At 46.7% G+C, this 27550-nt stretch overlaps 1 protein-coding gene across 2 annotated transcripts in view; it reads left to right on the forward strand.

Moving 5' to 3' along the window:
* The window catches only part of LNPK (lunapark, ER junction formation factor), a 1074215-nt gene that overhangs the window by 970547 nt on the left and 76118 nt on the right, over positions 1 to 27550 (forward strand). For both annotated transcript variants that reach the window (XM_069616137.1, XM_069616138.1), the window contains exon 12: positions 18934 to 19104. In XM_069616137.1, coding sequence (XP_069472238.1) covers positions 18934 to 19104 — 171 coding nt within the window. The remainder of the gene's footprint in view (positions 1 to 18933; positions 19105 to 27550) is intronic.

Genomic DNA, 27550 nt, shown 5'->3' on the forward strand with positions numbered 1-27550 from the left:
TGACAAGTACAAAAAACAGGGAGTTTGTGAACATCAGCAACCGCTCGATCTTCCTTCTCGCTTCAACAACTCCACCAAACTTCATAAAAAACACCTCTTTTATACTAAATACTCGTCATTACTGATGTGTAACGCTTAAAATGTTGCATGCAATTCTATTGGTTATAGGAAGGTAACTTTAAAATAGGTACTATATTTGTATATGGTAACGGAGTGAGGGGATTGGATAAACAGTGTCAGGTGGGGCATCTACGCCCTTCCTTCAAAATGGCTACTGTAAACGTCACTAAAAGTACGACGTCTCATTGGTTCTTCTAACTACAGGACCCTAGATTACTTGTTCCACTATGATTGGGTTGGCATCAACCCCACTATACTTTTCCACCAGCCTAGCAGCGTGCAGAGTAGCCGGCCAGGTGCCGGGAGCTCAGCTGCTCCCTCCAATTATTGCAACAATCACTCATCACTTCAGTGGTCATGTGTCAATTATTTCTTTGTATTTTGGCCTCGAGACTGCTTCTTGGTCTGGAAAAGTTCAGATATCTGTGCGTGGCACAAGGCCACGCATACGTGTGAAAGTTTCATTCCTTCTCGCTTGGCTGGTCACGTTATTCAGACACAGTGAAATCGTCTTATTCTCCATGCAATTCGTGTATTTTATTTAATTTAGTCAGCCATCTGCCTCCTGTGGCTTATCTTGACCTTTCAGATACTCTGTTCTTCTCCTCATTAATTGTATCCACTGTTGGGCTATTTCAGCTGGTATGACCTTGGCATCTTGGCATGACTTTCCTTCGTCTGAGTTTCTCTCTGTCCTTAATTCTCTGTTTTCCTGTTGCGGAGCTCTCTTCGTGAGACCTTAAATAACATTTGGTCGGTTCTGCTCTTGTGCATAGTGGAAGTATACTTATATAAAGTTATTTTTTCTCAAGGTAGATATGTATATGTGGCGCTTGCCGCAATCTATCTTAATATTAAGCTTAGGAAGCCACACGATTTTCTTAGCTTTCTTGCGGTTTTCATGCATATGTACACATGTAAACTGGCTGCATATCTTAATCGCGCTCATGGCATAAGCTTCTTACATTTGACATCACTCATTTCACTTTAAGCTCAGTATGCCACTTATCCATGGTGTTTTGGCTCTTTTCGTCATTCGCAGGTCATCATATCTTCTATATGTGAGTCAGTTTGGGTTCTTGTGACATCACCATTTGTCTTCCTTTAGGATTTTCTTGGCTGCTGCAGGCATTGTGTTTTGGCAATCGTCAGTTTGTAAATACATGTAAAGAGGCCAATGTTGCCATCTGGCAGTGAGAACTTGTCGATATGGTTTCCTCAATGTGTACCTTACTGTCCAAGATTTCTTATGTGCTGGTACTTCAATAGGTGCTGTTAGTCTGATAGGTACTGGGCAGAGCCCCACTGTGGCTCTCTGCTGGTTTATTTGTTTGTCATACGTCCCTTATTCCGGCGTGAATGTTCCTGGTACTTCAAAATGAGCGGTAAAAGTGTGAACTGTGCTTGGGACCTCCTCTACACAATTGACCCTTATCGTTCAATATTCCTTTTCTGGTGGCCCTTGTGTGTTCTTCATCATTCATTTAATTCTCAAAAATAAAGTTACCCTGATAGTAAAATGTTAAATTCTGCTTACGGTAGTTTTGAAAGTTTTCATTTGGAGCAGAAAATGCACTTGCTGGATTTCTTCCTTAACCTCATCCTTCGAGAAGAGGTTGCACAGTTTGAACCTGTCAAGGGCCTTGAAAGTTTAAATATCACAGAAAAACAAACACTGAATTGATGACTAGTTGTCTTCTTCACTGCACTTAAAAGGATAGCTGTTGCCAAACTGTCACATCTGTAGGTAGTTTTATGCAAACACACAAGAAAGTACCTGGTGGACTCTGGGCTCTCTCAAACCAAAGGTATGCAGACACATCAGCATTGCTGGTGGGCATACCTTTGGTGTAAGTCCCCCAGAAGGCAACATTGGCCTCTTTACATGGATTTACAAAACATTACCATTTGAATTCATGTGCTAGTGAGGAAGCAAGTGTAGGGAGGTCAGTATTGAATAATGGCATTGTCTGCAGTGGGCATTCTCATTGGCCTCCAAACTCCCCTTTGTCTTCTGGCATCTTTAAAGATGGGGAATCTGTGGGGGGAATGTATCAATTTGCAGAACATATTATCTGCCTCCAGTAATGTTCTTTCTGATGGATATTACAATTTCTCCCACAGATTACTCATCACTAATTCCACCTATTCACTAAATGAAGTTCTCAACTGGCTGTGATTGTTTTTTTTAGCCAGTTTCCTCCTTGATATGTGGGAGCTGAAACTGCCCTTCGTGTTTGGCAAAGGGAAAATAAGGTGTGGAACTGAAGAAGATGGTGCCCATGCTCCAGGTGTATCTATACAAATGGCATCACTTTGGGGGCAAAAGTGTTCCAAGGAGCCGGCATCTGAGATGGACAGTGTCAAATGGTGGCCATCTCTCAAGGATGAGAAATCTGTGAGATTAACACTGTATCCATCAGAACATTACCAAAGATGAGTAATTTATTCCTCCCAAGCGGCATGAGGCCTGCATTTTCCTCCAGTCCATTAAGTGTTCTTCATTACTCAGTTAACACTTGCATCCAATCCTAGCACACTCAATTACATTGATAACCTCTGCTAGACCGAGTAACTAAAATCTGGTAAAGACTGATCTCCCATTACAACCTGACATTTCAATTCAACTGCAGTCATTTGTTCATAATGGCTGTAATTTGTCTTCAAGGGTGTTTTTTTTTTTGTCTTGAAAAGTATGTCAGTGTTTCTTGGCATTCAATTTTTAAAAACCTGCTTGACCTAAAGAATAGAACTGAATAATCGGCAAACAGCATGTATTGGAAGGACAATTTAAAAAAAAAAGATTTTTTATTGTGATTTTGGTTGCTCGAAGTCGACCTCGCACAATATACAAAAACGCAATAAAACATGTCAAATTAATCATATTAATAAACCCACATATTGTCTGATATCTATCTCGTATACAAGTTAAAATTCATACTACACCTTATTAAGGTAACTAAAGTCACCAAAAGGGCTTATCCTTTAATATTTTTCTGTCAGATTGGCTGCTGTTGTCTATGTAACGGTTATTTATTTGCTGTAGTTCAAAGAAAATGATATCCAAAATTGTTGTTCACACAAGACCAAGCTATATTTACGTTAAAATGACAATTTTGGGTTGACCACCAGGGGGCGCCGAGATGTGCTGACGCACACCAGCCTTCCTCTCCTTGGGGCCCGGTTATTTGGGTATTGAGCCCCCCCCCAAACAACCCAATCGTGGAAATAGACCCCCTGAGATGGCATGTGAGCCCCCCGTGGACCTTGGGGGCGCAATCCTGACAGCCGGAGGTTGCATGGAGGGGGAGAACCACCCTGGTTGCCCCTGGCGGGGCTGAATGAGCGGCGGATTCTGGCAGTCGCTCCACAGCGGTGAGGCCTCCTCTGCGGTGGGTGAGGGGCAAGGAGGTTGCCTGAGGAGTGTGAGCCCTGCCTCCTAACGGGGCTCCCAAGCGAAGGACCGGGGAATATTTTGCCCATCGCCGTGCTGGAGCTGTGGAACCCGCGGGATAGAGCGGGCGGAGAAGAGTACCTGGTGATCACGGGGGGGCCTGCCTGCCGAGGTGATACTCGCTGGAGTGGGTCTACGTGGCCGGCACCTCGCTGGTGTGTGCACGCTCTCTGGGAGACACGGTCCGGACAAGTAAGCTTCCGCGCAGGAGTCGCGGTTCCGCTTCAGCAGCGATTTCTGGAATTGAGGTGGGCTGCCCTGCGGTTTGCTAGTGCGCTGGTATCTGGATTGCCCCGAGGCGTCCTCAGCTTGGGCAGAGGGGCCTGCTGTGTGTAGCTCGGCGCCCGCACACGTTTTCTGTACCGCCGCCTGAGGGCCTGCTGGAGGGAGCGTGCTGTGAGGATTAGAAGCGCTGGATACAGGGTTCTGGAGCTCCTGCTGTGTTTGGTGTTATGCAGCCAGGACCCTATTTGTTGATGGACTGTTGCTGCCTTCACCACTGAAGACTTCCAGCGGCATACAATATTACACCTGGGCCCGTGTAGATTGACTTTGGCAGGAGTGCTGGATTTTGGGCTGGGCAACCGCAGCGTGTCTTCGCTTTAGGCTGGTCAATAGCTGGTGGGTGAAGGGGTTGGGAGATAACCCTGTGGCCCGGATTGTAGCTGGGGTGCTGCTGGATAGCCCCACAACATTCTCCCTGCCTTTCCGAAGTAGGGGGGCGACCTGGGCTTTGAGAAGCTTGCCCCAGAGCCCTTGATTGTGTGGTGAGGGGCTCTGGGCCGTCATCATAGCCCTCACCTGGCTGGGCCCATTGAGGCCTCCGCGATTGGGCTGACACCCTTTGTGTTTGCACAGAAGTTCTATTGGGTGTCCTATCGGAGGGTCCAGCTCGAGTTCAGGAGAGTGGTGTATACACATGAGCTGGTCGGAAACCTTGGGGAAGTTTCGCCGTTTACCCCCCCCCCCCCAACACCCTGCCCCACTCTGCAATGGCATCCCCTGCTCATCCGGAAGGTTTGGACCCTAATTCTGTCGCCAAGGGTATGGCACCCTCCTGGAGGAAATTCGGGGTTTAGGGGCGGACATTGCAGTGTGGCTGGACACGCTTGATAAGAGGATTGACACTACTGACGGCAGGGTTCAAGCATTGGAAGCTAACACGTCCTCAATGGACATTCTGGAGGCTCAGTTCGATTCGCGTCTGGCGGAGCTAGAGAGAGCAGAGGAGAAGTGTGCCCTGAAAATTGACGATTTGGAAAATAGGGAGCGTCGCTGCAACCTACGATTTCTGGGCCTTCCGGAACATGAGGGGGAAATGCAGTCAGACATTGCCAGGGCTGTCAAGGCGGTTGTGAGGTTGCTCTTTGATGATTCCAACACAAATGAACCAACCATCGACAGGGCGCATAGGGCTGGCACGTCTAGCAAAGGCCCTAGGTCGATTCGTGTGCGGTTCCACTATTTTTCAGAGAAAAGCAAAATTCCAGAGTTGGCATGCAGAAAGGGCCCCGTGGAGTGGGAGGGAGCAAGCATCTCGGTGTACCAGGATCTGAGGCTTTTGTTGATTCCGAGTGCCCGGAGGGGGGGAGACACTGGTGGCCTGGCCCAGCAGCAGGATGGAGTCGCTTGGTTTTCAGGCGTTCTGGGGATGGGGGGTGGGGTGAGGTGTTGGGGGTTGTTCTTAAGAGTTTGCTTTTAGTCTTTCCAGGAGGTCGGGGATTAGTTGGAGTCTTGAGGGGTTCCGTGGGCTGGTATGAGGTTTTGAAACCATGTGGGAGCAATATCACTGAGAGCTCCATGTTGGGGGTGCCGTGTGCTTTAATAGTCTTTTTTATGGATGATTCACTTCACTATTTGACGATGGGGGGTCTCTAAATGTGCGTGGTCTGAAGTCCCCCACTAAAAGGTCGCTAGTGGTGAGGGAATTTTCGAGGCTTCAGCTTCATTTCTTGTTCTTACAAGAAACTCACTGGGTCAGGGGCGGAGAACCAAAATTCAGGGTTAAATCTGTACAGCATGTTTGTTCCTCTCCCTTTGCAACCAAAAAACGTGGGGTCGCCCTTTTGGTCTCTCCCAAAGCGCACTTTAAGCTGAAGGCCCAAAAGACTGACCCGGAGGGTCGATATATCATGGTCAACGGGGAGGTGAAGGGCAGGCTGTTTACCTTGGTTGGTATATAATAATAATAATTTGGCATTTATATAGCGCTACGAACCCTCAGGTATCTGAGCGCTGCTTATTATTACCCACGGTGTGTGGTGCTCATTTATCGACCTCGGAAGGATGAAACGCTGAGTTTGGCGCTGCCGGGATTCGAACCTGCGTTCGCAGGCTCTGCACGGATGTCAAAGCGAGCGCTCTACTCGCTGTGCCACTTGACCGGCTATATGCAGATAGCAAACGAGGGGCAAGATAGCTTTTGGGAGGGGATGAAGGGGAAAATCATGGCTTTCACACAAGGCATTCTGTTGGTGGGAGGGGACTTCAACATGGTCCTTTGCCCTGAAAGGGACAGGAAATCGTCCATAGTCTGCCCTAACTGGCGGTCTCAGAAGAAAATGGCAATCGCCTTCCAAGAGGTTAACGGGGAACTAGGCCTGTGGGATCCGAGTGCTCCAGAACAGGACCGGGACCGGTATTTTACTTATTATTCTAAACAGCATGCAGCACTCTCCCGCATTGATTACATCTTGTTAAACACTTCTCTTAATGACGAGGTCTCAGAATCCGGGGTCAAGGTCATTCCTTGGTCAGACCATGATATGGTTAAGATTAAAATTGGTATCCCCCCCCTCCTCCTGCTAGGCCCCAATGTCGGTGTAATGACTTCCTGTTGCAGGATAAAGAAGTGAGACAATCGCTTTTAGCCGTCATCAAAGATTATTTCTCAAATAATGACAATGGGGAAGTGGGTGTCATGGGGGTTTGGGACGCGTTCAAGGCCACTATTAGGGGCACTCTCATTGAGGTGAGATCGAGGAGGGAAAGGGTAAGGGACAGCGAGGAGAAGCTCCTGAGAGAAAATATCGCTGCTATTAAACCGGGTGGGGGGTACATTGAAGACGCAGATGTTTCCAGGTAAATGGGAGGAGCTGCAGCAGCTGCGCTGTAGACTGGCAGCTCTACTTGTTGGGCGGACGGAAAGGAAGCTGCCCTTTTTGAAACAAATATAGGGAAAGAGGGGTAAAAGCAGATAAGATACTGGCTTGGAGGCTTCGGGAACTCAGGAACAGTAGGAGAGTTTCCTCAATACGCACACCTGAGGGAGGGATAATCTTAAGGGACGGAGAGATAGTCGAGCAGTTTAGGCTTTATTATGAGCACTTACAATCTTCGCAATATGCAGGGTATGGGGCTGATGTTGACCGTTTTTTGGAGTCCCTTCCCATTCCTTGTCTCCCTCGCGACAAAGCGGATATGCTTGAGGTACCTATCACTCCCCAAGAAATAATTGACACCATTTCTGCCCTGAAGAGTGGCACTGCTCCTGGAGACGACTGTTATACAGTTAGTTTTTATAAAACTTACCGCTCTACGCTAGCCCCATTCATGGCCAAAATGTTTCATTCTGTTCTGGAGCTGGGCTCCCATCCACGCACCATGATGTCCCGCCTTATAGTGGTTCTCCCCAAGGAAGGGAAAGATCCCTGTCAATGCCAGTCGTATCGCCCGATCTCCTTAACACGGATGATAAGATTTTAGCTAAACTTTTGGCAAATAGATTGGCGAGACACCTCTTGTCCCTGGGTCATGGGGATCAGGTTGGCTTCATTCCTGGTCGCCAGTGGGCGGATAATGTGCGGAAGACCCTGGATCTCATGCATGAGGTTTTGAGACAGGATGTGGAGGGATACCTTATCTCGTTGGACTCAGAAAAGGCCTTTGACAGGGTAGAATGGCCTTATATGGGTAAGGTTCTCCACAAAATGGGTTTGGGAGATAACTTTTGCGGGTGGGTTTCGGCACTGTACAATGGCCCTCTTGCGCGGGTAATGGTCAATGGTTGCACCTCATATATGACTTTGTCCAGAGGCACCCGTCAGGGGTGCCCCTTGTCCTCTCTTTTATAAGCCCTGGCGATGGAGCCCCTGGCTTAGAGGTGATCGGGAGATTGCGGGGGTTAAGTGCGGTAATTGGGAATTCAATCTTTCGTTGTTTGCTGATGACATCTTGGCCCACCTCACGAAACTTCAGGTCTCTCTCCCCTGGTTGCTGGGCCTCATAAGCCTCTTTGGCTCCTTCTCGGGCTTAAGGTGAATTCTTCCAAATCCTGCGTAATGCCGATGGGTGCTAGGGATGGGGAAATTGTAGGGAGAACCGAAATGCAGGGCATGAGAATAGAATGGGATGCCACTCCATATTTGGGCGTTCTTATCCCCAGGGAAATAACTCAGCTCTTTCAAGTTAATTTTCCCCTGATCTTGACTAAGATTAGTCGGGACCTGGCTCCTCTTACTCTCTCTTGGTTTGGGCGTATGGTCTCGATGAAAATGAACATCTTGCCTCAAATTCTCTATCTGTTCTCGACTCTCCCTGTTGTGATTCCCGAGGCCTTTTTTGAGGCTCTACAGTCTCGCATTCACCAGTTTATCTGGAGTGGTAAAAAAGCTAGAATCAGAATGGCGACTTTAACCTTGCCCCAGTCTTACGGTGGCTTTGGCCTGCCTGACTTTAGGCTGTATCATAAGGCGGCCCAGCTTCGAGTGATGTTGGAGCACATGAGAGATGATCTGGGGACGTATTGGTCTTACATCGAGGATGTCCATTCCCATCCGAAGAAAATCCGGGACCTGCTGTGGGCCCCTCCAAAATCTCTTCCAGCTCATCTCAAGTGTCTTCCCACTCTTGCGGCTCTGTGGGGATCTTGGAAACCGGATAAGGCTAATAAGCAGCTTTCCTCTTGGCCTTCTCCCCGATCATCCCTCTGGGCTCTCCCTTTCAGTGTGGGTTCCAGGGGCTTCCGTGACACCCAGGCGTGGTCTGATGGGGGCTTGGAGAGAGCAGGTCAGCTCTTCCATCAGGGTTCCTTTATTGAGTATAATCAACTCACCAAGGCGTTTGGGGTCACCTCCCTCTCCGTCTTTGAGTATTTACGCCTGAAAGGCATTTTGACACACACTCTGCGGGTTTCCGACTTGACCCGTCCTCTCTCCCTCTTTGAAAATGTTCTAGTTGAATCCCCGTCCAGGCAGGGTTCCCTTTCCAAGATTTAAAATTATTGGTTACGGTGGATTTGAAGGATAGAAAGCCCTTCAAACATATATGGGAAGGGAGACTGGGTATGGCTTTGGAGGACACATCATGGAGGGCCATTTTCAAAACCATTTTCTTGAGGGTGCTGTATACCTTGGCCATGGAACACGGTTTTAAGGTCCTCCACTCTTGGCATTGTCCCCCAGCCACTTTGTCCAAAATGTTCAAAAATGTATCCCCGCTGTGCCCTAGGATGTGCTCACAACGAGGCACTTGGTATCGTATGTGGTGGGAATGTCCAGTGATTAAGGTGTACTGGTCCGACCTTCTTAGCTGGATCAAGGATATTGTGGGCTCTTGTCCGTCCCTACTCCCCCTGGAAGTCCTTTTGGACACCCCCATGCCAGGCGCAGAGATTAATGGTTTTCCAAAAGTTGTGGGGGCAATGTTGAGGGCTGGGAGACTGGCATTGGTGCATACATGGAAAAGCCCCCAGCTCCTTCGAAAGCAGAATGGCTTCAGAAGTTGCATGCTATCTTCATCTACGAGAAGCTGTCGGCCATAACTAACGATTCCTTGTCTTCCTTTGCCCAGGAATGGATGGTTGTCCTTATGAATGAGGAATGTTGTTCTATGAGACTGTGACTGTTGGCCGCTAGTGATTTAACAGCGATTTGCTCTGTTCTGCCTCATGTTGCCTCTAGTTGTCCGAACACTTAGGAGGGTGACGAACCCCACCACGTCAACCTGTTTAAATGGTTCTAGCTTGGTCTTTTTGCTCTTCCCACAGTTTTCGTTCTTGTAGCCTGTAATCCTCCGGTTCTTGTGTTTTAGAGCAGGGGGTGAAAGGGGGGAGGGAAGGTGGGGGTGTGCGGTGGTGTATGGGTAGGGCGGATTACACTTCGTACTAAAAAAATGTTTTAACATATTTTGCTTCTCTGTTAATGCTCTAGTGCCAGGGGAAGCCCGGGCATCTGTTTGTATTTTGAAATGTTAATAAAAACAAAGTAAAAAAAAAAGACAATTTTGAGCAGCCTCTGCCAAAATGATATATTGCCAATGCATTTCGGATAATGTCCATCATCGGGGCTATTTGCTGGCAGAGCTGGCTCATGCAATAAAGGTGCCTGTATGTGCGCCAATTTCAGAAATAGATGCTGCACCCTGCTGAAACTGACGTGATAGTTTCATATTGAGAGTGTATCTATGCTTCCCTGGTCCAGATATCCTCAAATCTGGGTATCCGTGCTGCATAACTTGTCTGCTGCTGCTCCTCTGTCTGACTCTCTGCCATACTGACACTAAAAAGGAACCAAAAAGTCATGTGACATGCAGGTCAGGTCACGTGTCCCAAAATCAACTCATTGGCACACACAGGCACCCTTACTGCATGAGCCAGCTTTGCCAGCTATTAGCCCTAATAATGGACATTGTCCAAAATGAATTGGCAATATACCATTTTGGCAGAGGCCGCTCAAAATTGTCATTTTAACGCAGATATAGCTTGCTTGGTCTTGTGTGAACAACAATTTTGGATGTGATTTTCTTTGAAATACAGCAAATTAATAACGGTTACATAAACAATCCTTATTAATGTATTTCTAGCTGCTTTAGCTAGAGCAAGGGTGTGCAACCCTCACCTCTGGCTTTTCATCCTAGGTCCACAACTCTGTTATAGATTCAGTGCCCGGTGCAGAGGCATTCTTTACAGGGTATGCACCACAAACCTGATTTACGAAATTTCAACTCACTAAGTTAACTGGGTACATGTACCTACAGTAAGCACCTACAGTAAGCATTGCCCGCTCACCCACGTTGTTTGTGTTGCTTCAGTGTTGTCATCCCTGCCTCTTGAAGAATCTTTAACACTGCAATTGTGACTGTTTCATCTCCACTAAAGATCCGTGCAACAAAAAAAAATATTTAGTGCTTCTGAATTGTGTATAAAAGGCCCCAAATACAAAGTTCTAAACATTGTCAATGCTGTACAATATAATACAATATGTTCTCTATTCTGTACCACGGTCTGATGCCTGCATAAAGTGCAACCTAGATTCCTCTCCCAGAATGAGATCTTATCTGACAGATCTCACCTGTGGGGAGAAGGTTCAGCCTGTATCGTAAAGACTGCATGGCCCAATACGGATTTCGGAATTTGTTTGGGTATTTTGGAATACTTCCCAGAGACTTGTCTCAAGGAGACCAGCTATAATACAGTTTAAACTGTCTCATTCTTATCATTGTCGCCATCCAGTCCGTTCTTAGCAGAGCCTTCCTGACTTCTTTCTGGGACTTCTCCAAGTCAGACGTTAATTCCACATTGGCCAAAATGCTTTCCGCTCTCCTCCTAAATTTGGGAGCAGCCTTGAGCCCACCAGCTTGCACAATGCTCACCAGATCTTCATACAGTGAATCTTTCGTGGACACAAATAACTTTCTATACAATGACACAATTGTCTGATCCTCTGTAATGATCAATGAGGTTAATCCTAATTCAAACCTATTATTTTTTTCCATTACCCATAGTCTTGTTTTCGGGCATGTGAGCATCCAGGTACCCGTGGACAGCAATACTTTATTTGGCTCATGTTTGCTCAACCTATTTCTGAGATAGGCCCAAACTTCATAAAGTGGATCCAAATTCTATACACACGGCCACATGCTAAGATTAGAATTAATGGGTCCTTCACAGACATGCTAGAACTACTGGGTGGTACCAGACAGGGCTGCCCACTCTCCCCGTTACTCTTCGCCCTAGTTATAAAACCCCTTGCGGACATTCTCAGATCCTGTTATAGTACATTCGGGATATGGCTTGAGGGTAAACCGCATATTATAACGCTATATGCAGATGATATTTTGTTATATCTGAAGAACCCGGACCGCACATTGGGCAAGCTGCTGGCTGCAGTGAAAAAGTTCGGCGAATATTCAGGTCTACGTCTGAACCCCAATAAGTCTGAGATATTCCCGCTCACAGACGCCACCACGCAGCCCCAAAACCTACACAGTCTCATAAGGAGCCCAGTACACATTGTTTACCTAGGCGCTGCTGTTGCCAGGTCTGCTCAGCTGTCCCGAACATTGAATTACAGTTCATTGGCAGACGCACTTTGCACCAAAATGAAGTGCTGGAACGCCCTGCCCATATCAATGATGGGGAGGATAGCATTAATTAAAATGATCATTTTGCCTAAGCTTTTCTATCTTTTCAGCACAGTGCCGGTGTGTCCAGGTCGCGCTCTATTCTCCAGAATCAACAGTGCATGCATAGCGTTCGTATGGGGAGGCCACTCGAGACTGAGCTGGAGGGTGCTAACTGACATATCCTAGAGGCGGCCTAATGGCCCCCGACATGGAATTGTATTACCTGGCAGCGCAGGCGCAATATGCTGCCGGCTGGGCTTCATGCTTCCTCAACCCTGGCCCCCACCCCCTGTGAGAGAACGGGAGGCAACACTGGCTCTACAGAGAATCACTAGGCCCACACCTAAACAATACAACACTATACACCCATCCAGTGTCACAATCACTGCATGGCCCAAAATCGCTGATATATTTGGAGCCAGTAAGTTATACCACCCGAGCATGCCAATATGGGGCGACCCCCACACACACTTCCCCATAGACCGTGCAGTGGCGTTGCACTGGAGTACCAGAGGCATCACACAATGGGGACAGTTGTTCCGGGATAAATGCTTTCTGAAGTGGGAAGAGATTAAGGACACGGTGGGAAATACAAACACGCACAAACAGCAGTTCAATAGGGTTGTAGCAGTTACACAACGGATTTACCCATCATTCCCTAATGAACCCGAAATAAACATGGGACTAGGTTACATATTCACGGGGGGGACTCAGTCACGGCCTCTGCTCTCTACAAAGCCATAATGCAAACACGCCCAAAGGCACCCCACATGGCAAAGGCCGGTTGGGAGCGGGATCTGGACCAATCGATAGAAGACCAGGATTGGTCCCAGGTTTGTGCACTGACCAAGATGATATCGTGCAACTCTAGATTCAAGCTGATCCACTATAAAATTATCCATAGAACCCACTACACCCCGGTGAAACTCAAGCGACTATACCCTGCTCTCTCTGGCAACTAACCAAGATGTAATTCTGAAAATGCTAATATATACCATATGTTGTGGGACTGTGTAGAACTGAGACAATATTGGGCTGAGGTCTGGTGAGCTCTAGATAAGATGGCAGACCAACAGGTCGAATGGACACCGGAGTTGTGTATGCTAGGTGCGATTGGGAAAATGAACCCAACTTGGCGAAAACTGCTCAATTTAAGTCTGCTGTTAGCCAAAAGGGTCATATTGATGAGGTGTAAGAACGCTCGACCGCCAACAATAGAGGACTGGAACAGAGACATGCTGTGGGCTAGCGACACCGAAGAACTGTACATAGAATCAGTGATGGCCCCCTCTAAACCCAGAAATATATGGGCACGGTACAGGCAATATATGGCGGACTTAGCTGCCCTTGATGACTCAAATACAACGCAAAACTAACCTGTATAGGTTATATGCTCACTGGAATTGAATGTCGCAAATGTATCTGCTTAATCTGTGTGCAATGTTAAATAAAGTTGTAAAAAAAAAAAACTATTTGAGATAGAAAGGTGCTTTGCTTCGAAGACATTTGTGAGTTAGAGTAAGTATCTTGAAGCACCTGAGCTGCTACTGGGAGCAAGTGCAACTCTTTTCTTTCTGATATATGGGACTTCTGAGGCATATTTTTAGCGATGCGAATGGTATCGTCTGTGAAAGCAGTTCTTACTGGCGCCCCTCAGGAGAGCATTGCAATAATCCATTCTAGTAAGAATTGTGGCACGTGCAAGGGCAATTCTGTTCTGAGAGAAAAGGCCTTATCTGCCTAAAATGGTAATACAAGGTTTTGGAAATATTCCACACCCAGTGATGCTTCTAGGAAGGCACCCAGAGTTTGCACTTTTTCAAGAACAGGGATTGAATAGTTTTCAATAGTGAAGCTTGAGTAGTTGGAAGAAAGTTCTGCCCTAAAGTGGGAAGATCCCAATATCAAACAGCGCCGATGTGTTGCTGTTAAGACACATCCAATGTTTAACCTTTTGATAAATGACACCTAGGTTTTCCGCATCTGTCTTGTATGTCCTCTCCAGTTCAAACAGCAGTTGTGTGTCATCAGCATAGTATGTGAATTGCACACCCCTGTTAGCAAGGATGCCACATAGTGGTTTATTGTAAATGTTGAACAGTGCTGGCGACAAACATGAGCCCTGAGGGACCCCGCAGGGTATCGGGGCTGACTCAGAAGAAGCATTACACCAATGCACTGTGGACCTCTTGTTGCTAAGTAATGACTGAACCCCAGTATGTGCTGTATGGATGTACTGTTTCCGAAGACAATCTGACTGATTCTGCCAAGGTTTACCTCTCTGGTTTTCCACCAACATGATCTAATTTCTGAGCCTGACACAGTAGCTAGCCAAGCTTCACTCATCATGAAAGCTCTTGCTTGGATTTCTCAGCTATAGCAGGCTCTCTGGTTGCCTAGACATTCAGGTTATGATTAAACCAGTCTATAGGGCACAGAGCCTTTCTCTACTTTGTGAATGTTCCAATGAGCATACTCTTAGATTTGGCATTTATTTAATTTGTGTGCATATCAAAAAGACTTTAACAAATACAATTTTAGTTATCAGGCAGCACATGATTTCAACATATTCAGTTCCATGCTATACGTTTGTATGAATTGCATTTCTCTTTTTGTACTTTACATTTCCATCTTTCTTGTAGGATTCACGGTTTACTTGGCTATAGCGTGAGACTTGAGTCCCAGTAGGACAATTTTTTATTCCAAGTTTATAGGCCATCTAACCCCTCCCATGAGTTAGTCCATTGAGCAATACCAATATTATTGTCCCACTGCCCACCTTTCATTGAAGCCAGTTTCTATTACAATACACCATAAAGAGCTTTTATAGCAATTGATTCCTCCCGTCCAGGTATTAATTTTTCCGGTCACAGGTATGGAGATCTTAATCTGGACCTGTAATGCTTCTGTTCAGTTCTCTGAGAGTTTTCCTATATCACGGTTTCAATTTGGTCTTTAGTCTAATGAAGCCACTGTGAATGCAGCTAGAGACTTGCACATGGTTGAAATGATCTTCAGCTGCACAAAGGTAAACCACATTTTTCACTCTTTGGGAAGCAGTCTGAAAAGTTGGTCAACCAGAACCTTATGTGAGGACTTCAACACCCATTTTTGATCTAATTTGCCAGCCTCTACACTCCTTCCCACAGCCTGAGAATCCTGTAATTATGCTGAGCCTTCCATTTCTCTATAGTGGATATTGATAGTGTTCCTGCCCATCCCATGTTGGCTGTAGCTTGTGGCCATGCCCTCACCCACCTCTGGTCACCAGAGGGATGCACAGGCCCTTATCCCATGTAGGACAGTGTCCATGCTTTTGGCTCCTACGGGGGCTAGTTTGATTTTAACACATTGATCCATTTTAGCCTTGTGATTCTACTCATTTGCTACCACAAACACTGCAGGCCTTTAATAGCTCTGCAAATTCAGCAGCAAATGCCTTTCTTTATAATGCAGTTAAACAGTTAGCCTACTGTTAGACCAGATTTGGAAGGCAGTAAGGTGTATTTCACGTCACTCACGCTATAGTTAAAGCTGTTAGTTACTCTGGCTTTATCATCTGTATACTTAAGTGATTTATGCTTCCCCATCACTTGTCAGTATTCTACGTTTTGTTCGGGGTCAGTTTGTCCTAAATGGCCGATGGAATGCCATCCTGCCACATATTAAGGAGCAAAGACAGCCCAGTGAAAACAGTGTCTCCCCTGCTGCAGCAAGCAGCTGCGCCACAGTGGGCATAGCAGTTTTACTGGCATTAAAGCATAAAGCCAACATGTATTCTTACGCGGGAGTGGGAGGGATGCATTGGTGCAGGCAGTATGGGCTGGATAGGTTTACTTAGTTGCATGACCTTTTTTACTGGCATTATAGGCAAAGCTCATACACTGTTGTGTTTATTATTTTTTTTTACTCTGGCAGAATACAGGCATCTATTGTGGGCAAAGGAATCATGAAAATGCTTCTCGGCACTGTTGGCGATGTGGCGTCTAGCTTTTTTAATGTTTTAAACTACAAAACCAATTGTAATCTGTGTGGCATTTTAACAACGTCTGATGTCTGCTGCACCTTTTTAATCCATTATCTTAAAAATGGTCTTGAGGAGGCAGAGAAGCCCCCTCGAAACCCTGTGCTTGGTTCAGGTTCCTTCATATTTATGGGAAATGTTTACCGCCTCTAATTAAAAAGAATTCCCTGCTGCCATTGATTGGGAATCTCGGCCCTCCCTACCCTCTTTGGCACCACTCATACTATATCCCCTCCAGCCGCCGTGCCCCAGGTCCTCCCTCTGGATTTTTCATAATGCACACCTCCACTAGACCTGACAAGATTTGTCCTAAGATGTTCTCTTCTCACCGATATGTATCTAGCTGCTAATTATGGGCATGCCTAAAAACCTGTGTGCACAAGTAACAAAATCGGTGCCAGCTGAATATGCCTCTGCTACTTAGTGTTAAGGTGTTTCCAGCATGTGTTCAGATGGATTTCTGAACTCTGTCCTGGAGGGGCAGAGGTTCAGAAGGCAAGCCTAGTTTCTTGGAACAGGGTAACCTCTGGACAAGCCAGAGCAATCAGGGTAGCGATGGCGGTGGTCAAGACTAGGTCTCAAGAGGGGTGAGGGTGACTGAAAGCCCGCAATGAGCACACAAAGCAAGGACACTTACAAATTACTCCAAGCAGGTGTTATATTAAAAATATAGACACATTTATTACAAGGCCTTTGCAACATTGACCATAGTAAAGAATCACGGTAAAACTCAAGTAAACCAACACATCACAATCAAATACAATATATATACAATTACAGAAGGGTCTAAAGAGTTAGAAGCACGAAATATGCAGATCACCTAGATGGGGAGGAAAACAGGCAGTGCAAGTAATCGTAGATCCAGTTCGCCTTCAAAGGCCACCTAACTAGAAGGAAGTCCGAGCCCTACGAAGAGTGGAGCCTTGTGCCCAAAAGTACCTGCACACGCTGGTGCCAAGGGGAGTCTCTTCAAGGAAATCAGGCAGTTCAGAGCGGTGAACAAATGAGGACAAACTGATATCCGCTACTCAAGCTCGGCCTCCACTTGTGAGCAGAGCACGAGTGCAAAAAAGGCATGCTGTTTAACCCTCTGAGGAAAAGCTGCAGGCTACTGCAGGAGGGCGACCGGTTCCTAGCGTTGCTACTCACCGGTCCCCGATGCAGGCAGACCCAGGCTTCTATGCGTCCGTTTCACTGCTGGCAGGTTCAGATACGAGCAGGGGACGTCTCAGCGTTGTGTAAATTCCGCGGCAGTTAGAGTTGAGGATGTCCCAAACGCAGTGAACCCGCACAGATTGTTACCACAGCAGGGCAACGCTGCGGCCGTGTATATTTCAGCCTAATGCACACGTCTCACTTCAGACCTGGGAATGCCAAGTGTACGAATCGTGTGAGAGTGCCAAGGACTCGGAATACAACAGCAACCTGACGGCGGTGACAGAGCAAGGCTTCTGGGTAGGCTGGTCAGTCCACTGGATGGCCCAGGGACGTTTCCGAAGGCTTACGTGCAGGAGATGATGAAGATGCTGAGAATAGTTGTTTCCACTATTCCAAAGGGTCGAAGTACCAGTACAGGCCTTCTCGTTCGATCAGAGGCAGAATGGTCTCACAGGGCGACAGCAGTGCAGAGGAGCAGTCCTTCAGCGGGTCACCAGCGATTCCTCGGTTCAGCCTCTTAGTTGCAGGATACTTGGCTCCTTTATCCGTCGTTTGTGAGAACTCAGGAGATCGACATGGTAGTGGTGTTTCCAGCCTCCTCTTACCCAGAGTTCCCTTGGCGCCAAAACGGAGAGGACCCAATGGGAGATCTGCTCACAAAACACTCACACCATACGTGGACCGATCACGGACCACGGTGGTCCCAGGCATTCAAGACACACTAGACTCTCGGGCACCCAGGATGTGTATTGGGACCAGACATCCCAGCCCACATCCTGGAGGCACACACAAGGGATGCAGAAGCCTGCGAAAGCATCTGTGTTGCGCAGAAAAGTACATGCCCAAATAAGGATGGCCCTGGGTCGGCTCGACCTGGGGAAGGTGAAGGGGCAAGACGGTCAACGGGCAGGACAAAGAACCTCGTGGCATGGCCATTTTGGAAGCCAGGTCACCCATTTTGGCCAAACGCGAGAAGCGCGGTTAACAGGGCAAAAGGGAGTTCAAAACACAAAGAAACAATCGCTGCCACCAGTCTCGTCCGTGACATACTTGCACAGTTCGTTATAAATCCATCAAGAGTTTCTAGGGCCTGTAGAATGACTAGAGACCCAAGAGCGCGGTAATGTAAGTTACGGTGCACTCTTCTGCCATGTTGCGCGAAAGCTGCAACATGTGAAAAGAACTACGGAAAACGTTTCCCGGTACTGACTGTCTTAAGGGCATGTCCGTTTCTCCGTAAGAATGGAGCAAAAGCCCAGAGGAGTGCGGCAGAAGGCTGCGCTTCTCTGGCAAAGTCTAGATCAGGGTGTAAAACAACAGCAAAAAGTTTGCGGGTTGCCACATGGAAGGAAAATTACCTACAATATAAAATCTTTCCTAACAGCATGTACGGTTTATCAGGGACTATGTGGGCTTTTAGCCATAAGGAAACAATTGACAGGAAACATTGCTTTAATATCATTAATGTACCTGTTGCTGGGTTATTTTTTTATCTGTTACTATTTAAGGTTTTTGGTTGAATTACCTTTTGTGTGCTTAATCCACAGTTCCAGAAACTAAGTACTCAAGATTACCAAATATGGGAACCACAAGAATGGTGTCAAAGCCCAGTGTTTTAACTGCTGAAGCAATAAGTCATTGGATTTGTTTGCAAGGATTTCACATGGAGTGATTTGGGGTGGTGGGAGGTAGGATAATATAGGTTTTTGGTTCTACTAAAATGAGTACCTTATTACAAACATTGAATTGCATTTAAATGAAGTGAAAGTCACAATAAATGAATGGCCAATTTAGCCGCTGTTTCTAAGTTAATATTTGTTTTGCTCTTTTTAAGCTTTCAGGTGTGCATATTGTTACTTTCTAAATCCTGCAAGGAAAACTCGGCCACATGCTCCACGACTCCAGGAGATTAATTTTGAGCAAAGACCTCTATCAGGATCACAAGTTTCTGTTGGGCATGCATCGGGCGGAGGGGCGGATGATGGAGATAATCAACCTTCTGATGGTATGTACAGTGCTGATTTAAGTCAAATGTGTGTCCGCTAAGATAAAGCTATTGGGAAAAGGTAGGCAAAGAAGATGGAAGCATAAAGGATGATCTTCTGAACAAACCTGTACACCCTTCCTGCTTTAACTTGGTAGGTATCCTTTTCTTAAGTAGCACAAAATGGAGAGGCCCTACAAAAATGTTATGGTTTGTCCTAGGATAGTACGATGGAGGGAGATGTTGAAAACTGTTCCGAAACATAGAATGGTACATTTCAAGCACTTCACAATTGGTTTCCTTTCGACTGTCCTATAATATGGTCAAAAGAGATGTGGTGTTAACCACATGCCGCGCGCGGAGGATTTAAGAATAGCATCTGCCATCTTTCCCAACACTGATTTAGCATTAGGTACTGCGTACCACCATAGTATCCCAGTACCAGTGCTGACATTTTTGTTGGGCCAACTACAGTTGTCTTATACTTGTATTGCCTATTAACGGTTTGTGTGATCTCTTCCATTGTGTTAAAATCACATTTTTATTTGAGCCCTTGTCATGTTGTGAAACTGCAGTGGTCGAAATCTTGCTTTGCGTCATAGATGAGGGAAACCTGGTAATACCCCTTTAAAATATGTGCCAGCAGAAAGCTCTAACAATGGGTGAGGCAAATCCAAAGCCTCCTTTTCTTAGGTCTCATGATGAGATCCATGACCATGAGGAATTTCAGGATAGTAAAGGTCAACTTATTGCAATGGAGGCACTTTTTTCCAGTTATTCCATAATTTCACCAAGACTGATTAAGATATAACCAAATGAAAAACAATTCAAATTGTTTGGTTTTCTTGATGAATTGGAGAAGAATAATCACATAGATTTTTCTTTAAACACACATTGTGGTTCCTCCTATCTGGCGGGGCTTTCAGATGGAGCAAGCCCACCATTTCCTTGCACCACAGTTAACGTGGCCGTAGACCTAGGAGCTATGCGCTCAGCAACTGTTACATGTAATCACTCCATGCATCATCACTGAGGTGCTGTTGAACATCATGTCTCACTGCAGTGAGCCATTCCTCACTTCAAGGAGTGCATGGGGGGGGGGGGGAGTGTGATCTCAGTGGAATTGTGTGACTAATAGATGCCCAGAGTTTGAGTGGCAGAAGGAAAACTGACCGGGATTGACACAGGTCCCTATGTTGATGAATGTGACGGAAGCCTGAGAAGAGCAGTTGGTACATAGTACAGGTAACTGAATATGTCGCAGTATTAAGATGGAATTTACTCTTGTAAATCTCCTGCCCCACTCATGCAATAAACGGTTCACTACATTTTCATAGCCCATCCTGTAAATCCAAAAAAAGGGATGTATTTATTTATATACTTTGCCAAAAGTCCACAGGCATCGGGGTGCAACAATTACACGTTTGGTATAAACAAAAGGACAGGACAGTCAGATCGGGAGAAAGGAGTTCAGGGCCAGTTTTATCTCATTACCTACAAAGATACGTTTTCAGATTTTTGCAGAAAGACTTCAAGCTTGCCTCAAGTCTTAAGCGCGGAAGGAAAATGTGCCGCTTTTACTGGGAAGGATCTTCCTAGGCCCGTTTGCTCGTTTGAAAGCTGGATAGGACACCTGCATCTGATTTGTAGAGCACAGTGTCCTGACCAGGTTGTACCCAGTAGTCCATGCTTTGAGGTCTGATGGAGCTGTTCCGAAGATGCATTGGTGTATCAGAGTGTATGTATTAAAGTTTCTGCATTCCTTTATCGGAAGCCAGTGAAGGTCCCTCCTCTGATGAGATATTAAACCTTCTTGGAATCTTTTTAACAATGCATACAGCGTCATTCTGGAGAATTTAGCGTTTTTTCAGGTTGGACAGGGAGGCACCGATCAGTAACCAGTTAGAATAATTGAGCCTCAATAGTACAGTTGCTCGGGCAATAATGGCTGAGTTATTTTCAGTGATATATGGACTCGATTATTTTTAAGCAGTCAAAGGCAGTGTTTACAGTTTTGGGTTATCTGGTTGATATACGCATCTGCATTAAGTGATGCCTCAAACAGAATACCTAAGGTTTTCCCCTTGTTTTGAACTTGGATGATGCTATTTCCAATGTTCAAACTTTTATACTCCATGCTCAGTTTGGCCCGGGCCTGCCGGGATCCAAAGGTAAGAAGTTCAGTTTTACTGCAGTTCAGGCATAGCCAGTTATTAGACATCCATAGTTTAGTCTGCTCATATACATTGGCTAAGACATCGGAATCAGAGGTGTTATAACCACTAATTTCCAGAATCAACTGGGTGTCGTCTGCATAATTTGTGAATAGCACCTCTAGTTCCTCCAGAAGCAAGCATAGTGGCCTGATGTAAAGATTGAACAGAATAGGCTACAGGCACTCTCCCTGTGGGACACCGCATCCGATAACAGCCGGTTGTGAACAGGCAGGACCCCACTGAATTCTTGACACGCAAAAATAGGTGAATGTCTTTGCAGAAGGACGTGCAGGAGTTTGCAAGTTTAGCACATGAGGATATTATCAACTATTACTGATCTGGTTGTATGATGTCATTATAGGGAACAGAATACTCTTCACAAAGGTTTAAATGGTGGTGTTTTTCACACAACGAAGCGGGGGTTGGATGAAAGCCTGTGGGGAAACAAGGTGGGCAAGGGCTCATTATGGCAGATTGGAATTGCCTATTTGCCTGCATTTTGAAACAGTCCTGGTGTGTCCTATCCAAGACTTAAGTTACATCTATTTTGAATATTCTTAACTGAACCTGGTCTTCCAAGAAAAAAGTTAACTCATTGGGATTATGGAAGGCCACCAGAATTAAACCTACTCTGACGGTGTAACAAAGCATGTGCAAGGGTCTTGACTAAAGGGTCCTAATGTCCCTGTGCAAAGTCAAGTTCTCTATTGTGCACATCTCCAGTTCAAGAAATAAAACTCCCTTCTCCTCTACCCAGATTGGCATTTTACAGATCACTCAGGAACAGGGTATTTACAAAGTGCCCTTGCAGGTTTTCATAACTTGCCTGTGCTTCCTTGGTTCAAATATGGAATCCAATCTTTTTACTGAGGACTCGCTGTACATTTTTTCTTTTTGTTTCTGTATTGTTTTTACCAATTTTCCCCACAGAAAAAGTAGATGGTAGGTTTGGGAGAGGCAGTATTAAATGGGTAGAGGAGTAGCATTTCATTTTGGTGGAAACATGGCATAAAAAGTGCAGTAAAAAGGTTGGCGAGTCATTCTATGTCGAGACAGGAGGCGAGCATTATGCTTTACTTCTTTATTACTGCTCCTGCAGCAATTCAATATTTTAACATTTTTATCTTTTTTAAAACTTGGTAACATCTTTTGTTTCCTCCCAGATCCTCTGGAGGTAGAACGCAAACAGGAAAACATAGTTTTAAAACTTTGAAGAAAAATTCCTTCATAAACTACCAGTCCCCACAATCCTCTGTTTAGGTAGTCCTGATCTGTCCTCTTTGCCCAATCAGGCCCTGTCCATATCTAGAAGAGAGGCCCCCTATGGTACCAACTCCTCTTTCTTTGTTGCTGCTCCCATGAGATAAATGCCTTTATGTAATGTTTCACATGTTATTGCTGAAGTAGCAATATATTTGGGCTTTCTGCCATGGCGTATTAACACGAGATGAGCGTGTGTGTTTGTGAATGATAGTTGAAGCGCATGCGTATATATATTAGTAAGAACAGCCTAAGTGAAAGCCGTTGATGAGAATATCATAGAGGCTTTACCTTAGACGTGTCATTCAGAGCAATTGGGTATTTCCCTCGCTTCGGCAGCTTCCCGTCCTATCTGCAGTATTCGCGGTACATCTTCCGCGTTCGGCTATCCCGATGTCCGTGGCATTAGCAGTGTATACCAGGAGTCAGGGCCGGAGATGCAGGCGCACGCGCTTGCGTAAGAGAGCCGGCCCTGCCTCCTTACTCTGCGTTTCCCCTGGCATTGGGACCCTGCGGACGCGAGCCGAGAGAAAGCTTGCCCCAACAGCCACCGCGCCATTGCGTCTCGTCCCTCAGCTCTGCAACATTAAGTAGAAAAAGAAGTAGAACATTTTGGCATTTAACCCTGTTAATACTTGCATCAGGATTAAACGACTGGGAACTAGAGTGCGCTCCTGGCCTTCTTTTTCTACTTAATGTTGCAGGAGACCCCGGCTCCAGAGACAGCAGCACTGGGGTTATTATGCCCCCACTTTCGAGAGCCATAGTCATGGTTTTCTCCCCTCCCCCAATTTTGGGTAAGATTTGTGTGTTTGGAGGGGAGTTGGTTCCTGGTCTCCTGAATGAAACAATTGTGCCATCACTACAGTAACCAGAATCCCTTGAGACTTAAATTGAAAAAGTAAAGAGCAAAACCTGAAAAGGAACACAGCGGAGCCGTTGCAGAGCCAAGTGCAGTCTCTGCAGTGAAAACTCTACTCGGCAATCTCCAGTTCCTGGGTCTATTTTCTCTTTTTACTGTGGGAGGATTGAAAAACCCACCTCGGTCGCGGAGCCGTTGCAGAGTAGAGTGCAGTCTCTGCAGTCTATGGCAGTGACAGAGAGACGTCGACCCCTGAAAGGCGAGGGCGAGGGAACCAAAAGAGCATGCCTACCAGGCTTTGCAGGGGAAAGCCTGGAAGAGATCAGGAACCCAGCAATGTGCTAGCCAGTGGACTCTCAAGCGGCCCCTCCAAACCATCTTAATAAAGAACCGCAAAGCGAACTCCAAGCACAACATAATTTCGAACAGCCAATTAAGGATGGCAGCGGCGAACCAGCAGGAGAATTCCTGCCACTCGTGGTGGGAGAGAGAGCCGCCCTTTCAGAAGCCGCAGCGGATAACTTCCTGCACAGGCTGGCAGACACCACCACAGAACACGAAGCGCCGTCAGAAACGTTAAAGTCACAAACACCCTTCAATGTACAGCTGTAAAAATCAGAGGCGACAAAGCAACCTCAACTCCCGACTGCTGTGACTGAAGTAACAGCCCCCAGGTCCTCCGAGACCACAGCAGGATCTCTTCCCATAGAACCGATACCCCCTATCATTAAGGCTCAAGGGAGAGAAATCACACAGCCAAAAACCTTACCTCGCGGGTCGATTCAGGAGCTCCAGCGGCGGCGCCCATGGCATCCGCTCTGGTCCACGTGGAGGCGAGCCCTACGGCCCCTCTCCTGGGCGTCCTCGCCACGGTTCACACGCACTCGGAGATTGGCGACCTCGTCTCCCGGCGGGTCTCCTTGCCCTCTCTGCCTTCACCACCTGGGCCGCAGCCAGCCACGCGTGGAGAGGGGTCCCAGCCTTGAGGCGTCTCTTCCCTGCGGTGCGATCCAGCGGCGCGGCCACGGCTGGGTGGGGAGGAAGGAGGGGCCTCTGCATTGATTGACATCTCGCCCCTACATCTGGGCACGGGCGTCAAGAATGCCCTCTACATTTCAGCAGCGGAGGTCTCTCCAAGTAAGGAGGAACAAACTCAATCAGGACAGCACTCAACATTCAAAATAGTGGGCAATAACCAAAAAAAACGACAGCCAGAAAGGCAACACGTCCAAAAGAACCATATAGAAGAACATGCAAAAACCAAAGCAAACGGAGCACCTCCAACCCAGCTACCTCTATGAACACGCTCAAAGAGTACTTCGGCCAGAAAGGGCGCCAAGTGGGAGCTCCCCACCAAGACATTACAGACGCCGAGCTCCTGGCGATCATAAAAGACACTGCGATGCACTTAACAGGCCTAAACATTCCTCTAATACCCCCCCCAAGGAAAGGAACCCCCTCACTACAAAACAATTCTGATGCAGTGCCTAAACCTACAGGCACAAAAGCTCCAGAGGGGTGATCACCCCTACCAACGACAACATGGGATGAGAACAACGAGACTACAGAACCGCTCTTAATAGAGAGCCAGAGACTCTCCTCACGCCCCAACTTACCTCAACAGAGCGCAGGAGACAGCTATGGCCCAGCACCAGCTGCACGGACACCAGAATCCAGGCATCCTCCAAGGGACTCAAGGGATTTATCTTATGGAGACGAGAGGGCCCATAGAGAGAGAGACAAACGACTAACAATATGCCTCTGAAGAGACAGTCATCCCCGACACATCACCGCCAGTTCACCTCCATCAGAAGCCACTGAAAAGAGAAAAAGTGATGACAATACAACGTCCACAAGCACAAGAGATTCAAGGGGATACTCTCCAATGCCAAATAGACGGATAAGCGAGATCTCCAGTAAACCGTTGCAGGACTCTCCTCAAAAGAAAATAGACCCGATGATAATTCTTTCTACAGTGACAATCGCATTGGCACCATTTGGAAAATTGTACGAATCTCTCAGCGACTCGCTGAAAGACCAAAACACGCTCATAGCTATGATGCACACCAAGATAACTTTTTTAGAGGGATTCGTGACGGCCAAGCTAAGAAACCCTGACTCGGAGCAGCCAACCACTATAGATGAAGATCAAAATACGGTGAAACCAAGCATGGAACCCAACACCAGAGAGCATGAGGCAAAGGCTACACAATCCCTACACACCCAAATGGATGCCACAGGGGCCTCCACTCCAAGCCCCACACCGAAAGCATCAAGCGCCGCTCCACCGGCTGCATCAGGACCCCCTGGCAGACCTCAAAAAGAAGACCCGCACTCACTCATCACCTCCTTACCTATGTCCCCACAGATCAGCCAACCTGGCTGAAAGCAGCCAAATTCCAGCCACAAAAGAAGAAAAGGCGACGTCAAACAGAACGTGAACTCAAGCCCAAAACAGAAACCAACTTCAGCAATTTTCACCTTCAGGGCGGACCACATTTTCCCTACATTTGACATCTTCTTGCATAAGGGCTCAACCCAAAAGGACTCCAATAAAAAGACTGCTCCAAGTCAAAACACCACAACAAACGACCAAAGTGGGATACTAGTGGCCAGGAGAAGATCGTCTAATGCAAAATCAAAAGTTAATCACAAGACAACTGAACCTAGTCACCACACCCCCACGTGGAAAAACTCCTGTCTCCTTCAGACCCAGAGCGATCAAGGAGATGAGGAGCTACCACCAGAGGAGCCATCACAGGAGTCAATCGATCTAATGAACCTGAGTCTATACACAGGCGAAGATTCCGAATCAAAGATTCCCGAAGCCCCGTAACAAAAAAGGAAAAAACTGGAACTTGCGGACACTCGCCAGATGCCAAATGGAACCAAGAGGGTGCTTTTTTCAGGCACCCAGCACTCGCCACAACCACGTCGGACACAGGTCAGGGAAACCAAGACCAAAAGCACCCAAGGAGGCCCAGGATTGACAAACCTTAAAGGTTTAAAGCGGAAACACTCAGCGTCGGTTCAAGATCTATACTCGCCCAAGTTCTGCACTAAAGGGGAAAAACAGGAGTCAAGAAGGGACCAATCAGAAAAAGACAGCGATCCACCACCACTCGGCTGTGTGACCAAAACAACAGTTTTAAACCCATACCCACCCGAACATTTAAGCTCCAAAGACGTCGAGAAGAGCGGGACAACTGGACCCTGAAATACAAGGCAATCACAAACATCTTCAAGCAAATCAAATCCCTTCAATCTTCCACGCCAAACACTATTGACATACTGGAACCCAACCCTAATGGAAGAAAGGACAGCTCCTACTTACACATCAATTCGAGCAAATCTCAAAAACTCCTCTGGAGCACGAAAGACGATCTAAGTAACCTTGGATTAAACCTCAGCCCGGCAACCAAAGTGAGGCCCAAAAACGTCGAAAAGGTAACGCAGGAGATGCTCCCCCGAAGTCCACGATCATCATTTAGAGGAAGAAACGCGAGTGGTCTCCACAACTCTCTATCGCTTAGACCAAGAAGACCTCCCTCAAGGCAACCGCAAGGACCTCCCGAGAGAGCAAACCTATCTCGTGGAGAAAAAGGGAAAACCGCAGTAAACGAAACTTGGACCAACAACGTGCAGTCTCAGCCAGGAGACCAGACAAAAGAAAAGCAACATCATTCATCGGATAGACATCACCTGAAAAAAGACAGTGCGGTTAAACTCGACCAAAAAAAAGACCACATAAAACGACCGAAAGCAGCTGGGTCTCCAAAGGCAAGAAAAGGTGGAACTTCAGAGAGCACACGCTCACTACTCCAAATGCAGCGACTGGTTCAAGACGCAAGTTAACAGGCTGAGAACAAAATAGCCATCACTCAAGGATACTCTAGCTCCGGGGCACAAGAACACTACTCGGGGATCGTATATTACACTGGCACTGCTACTGGCCTCTTGGAACACTAGGGGTTTCTCCCATTTAACCACAAAATCAGACGTGCACTTACCCAGCTTCGATGTACTATGTCTGCATGATACGTGGCTCATTCGAAAATCCTCCTTGGACGGATTCGAGCTGGCCCACTCTCCCGTCCACAAGGGCCCCAAAGGAAGACCCCGTTTGGGA

This window comes from Ambystoma mexicanum, chromosome 9, assembly GCF_040938575.1.
Source record: "Ambystoma mexicanum isolate Mex_15411 chromosome 9, UKY_AmexF1_1, whole genome shotgun sequence".
Taxonomy (NCBI): domain Eukaryota; kingdom Metazoa; phylum Chordata; class Amphibia; order Caudata; family Ambystomatidae; genus Ambystoma; species Ambystoma mexicanum.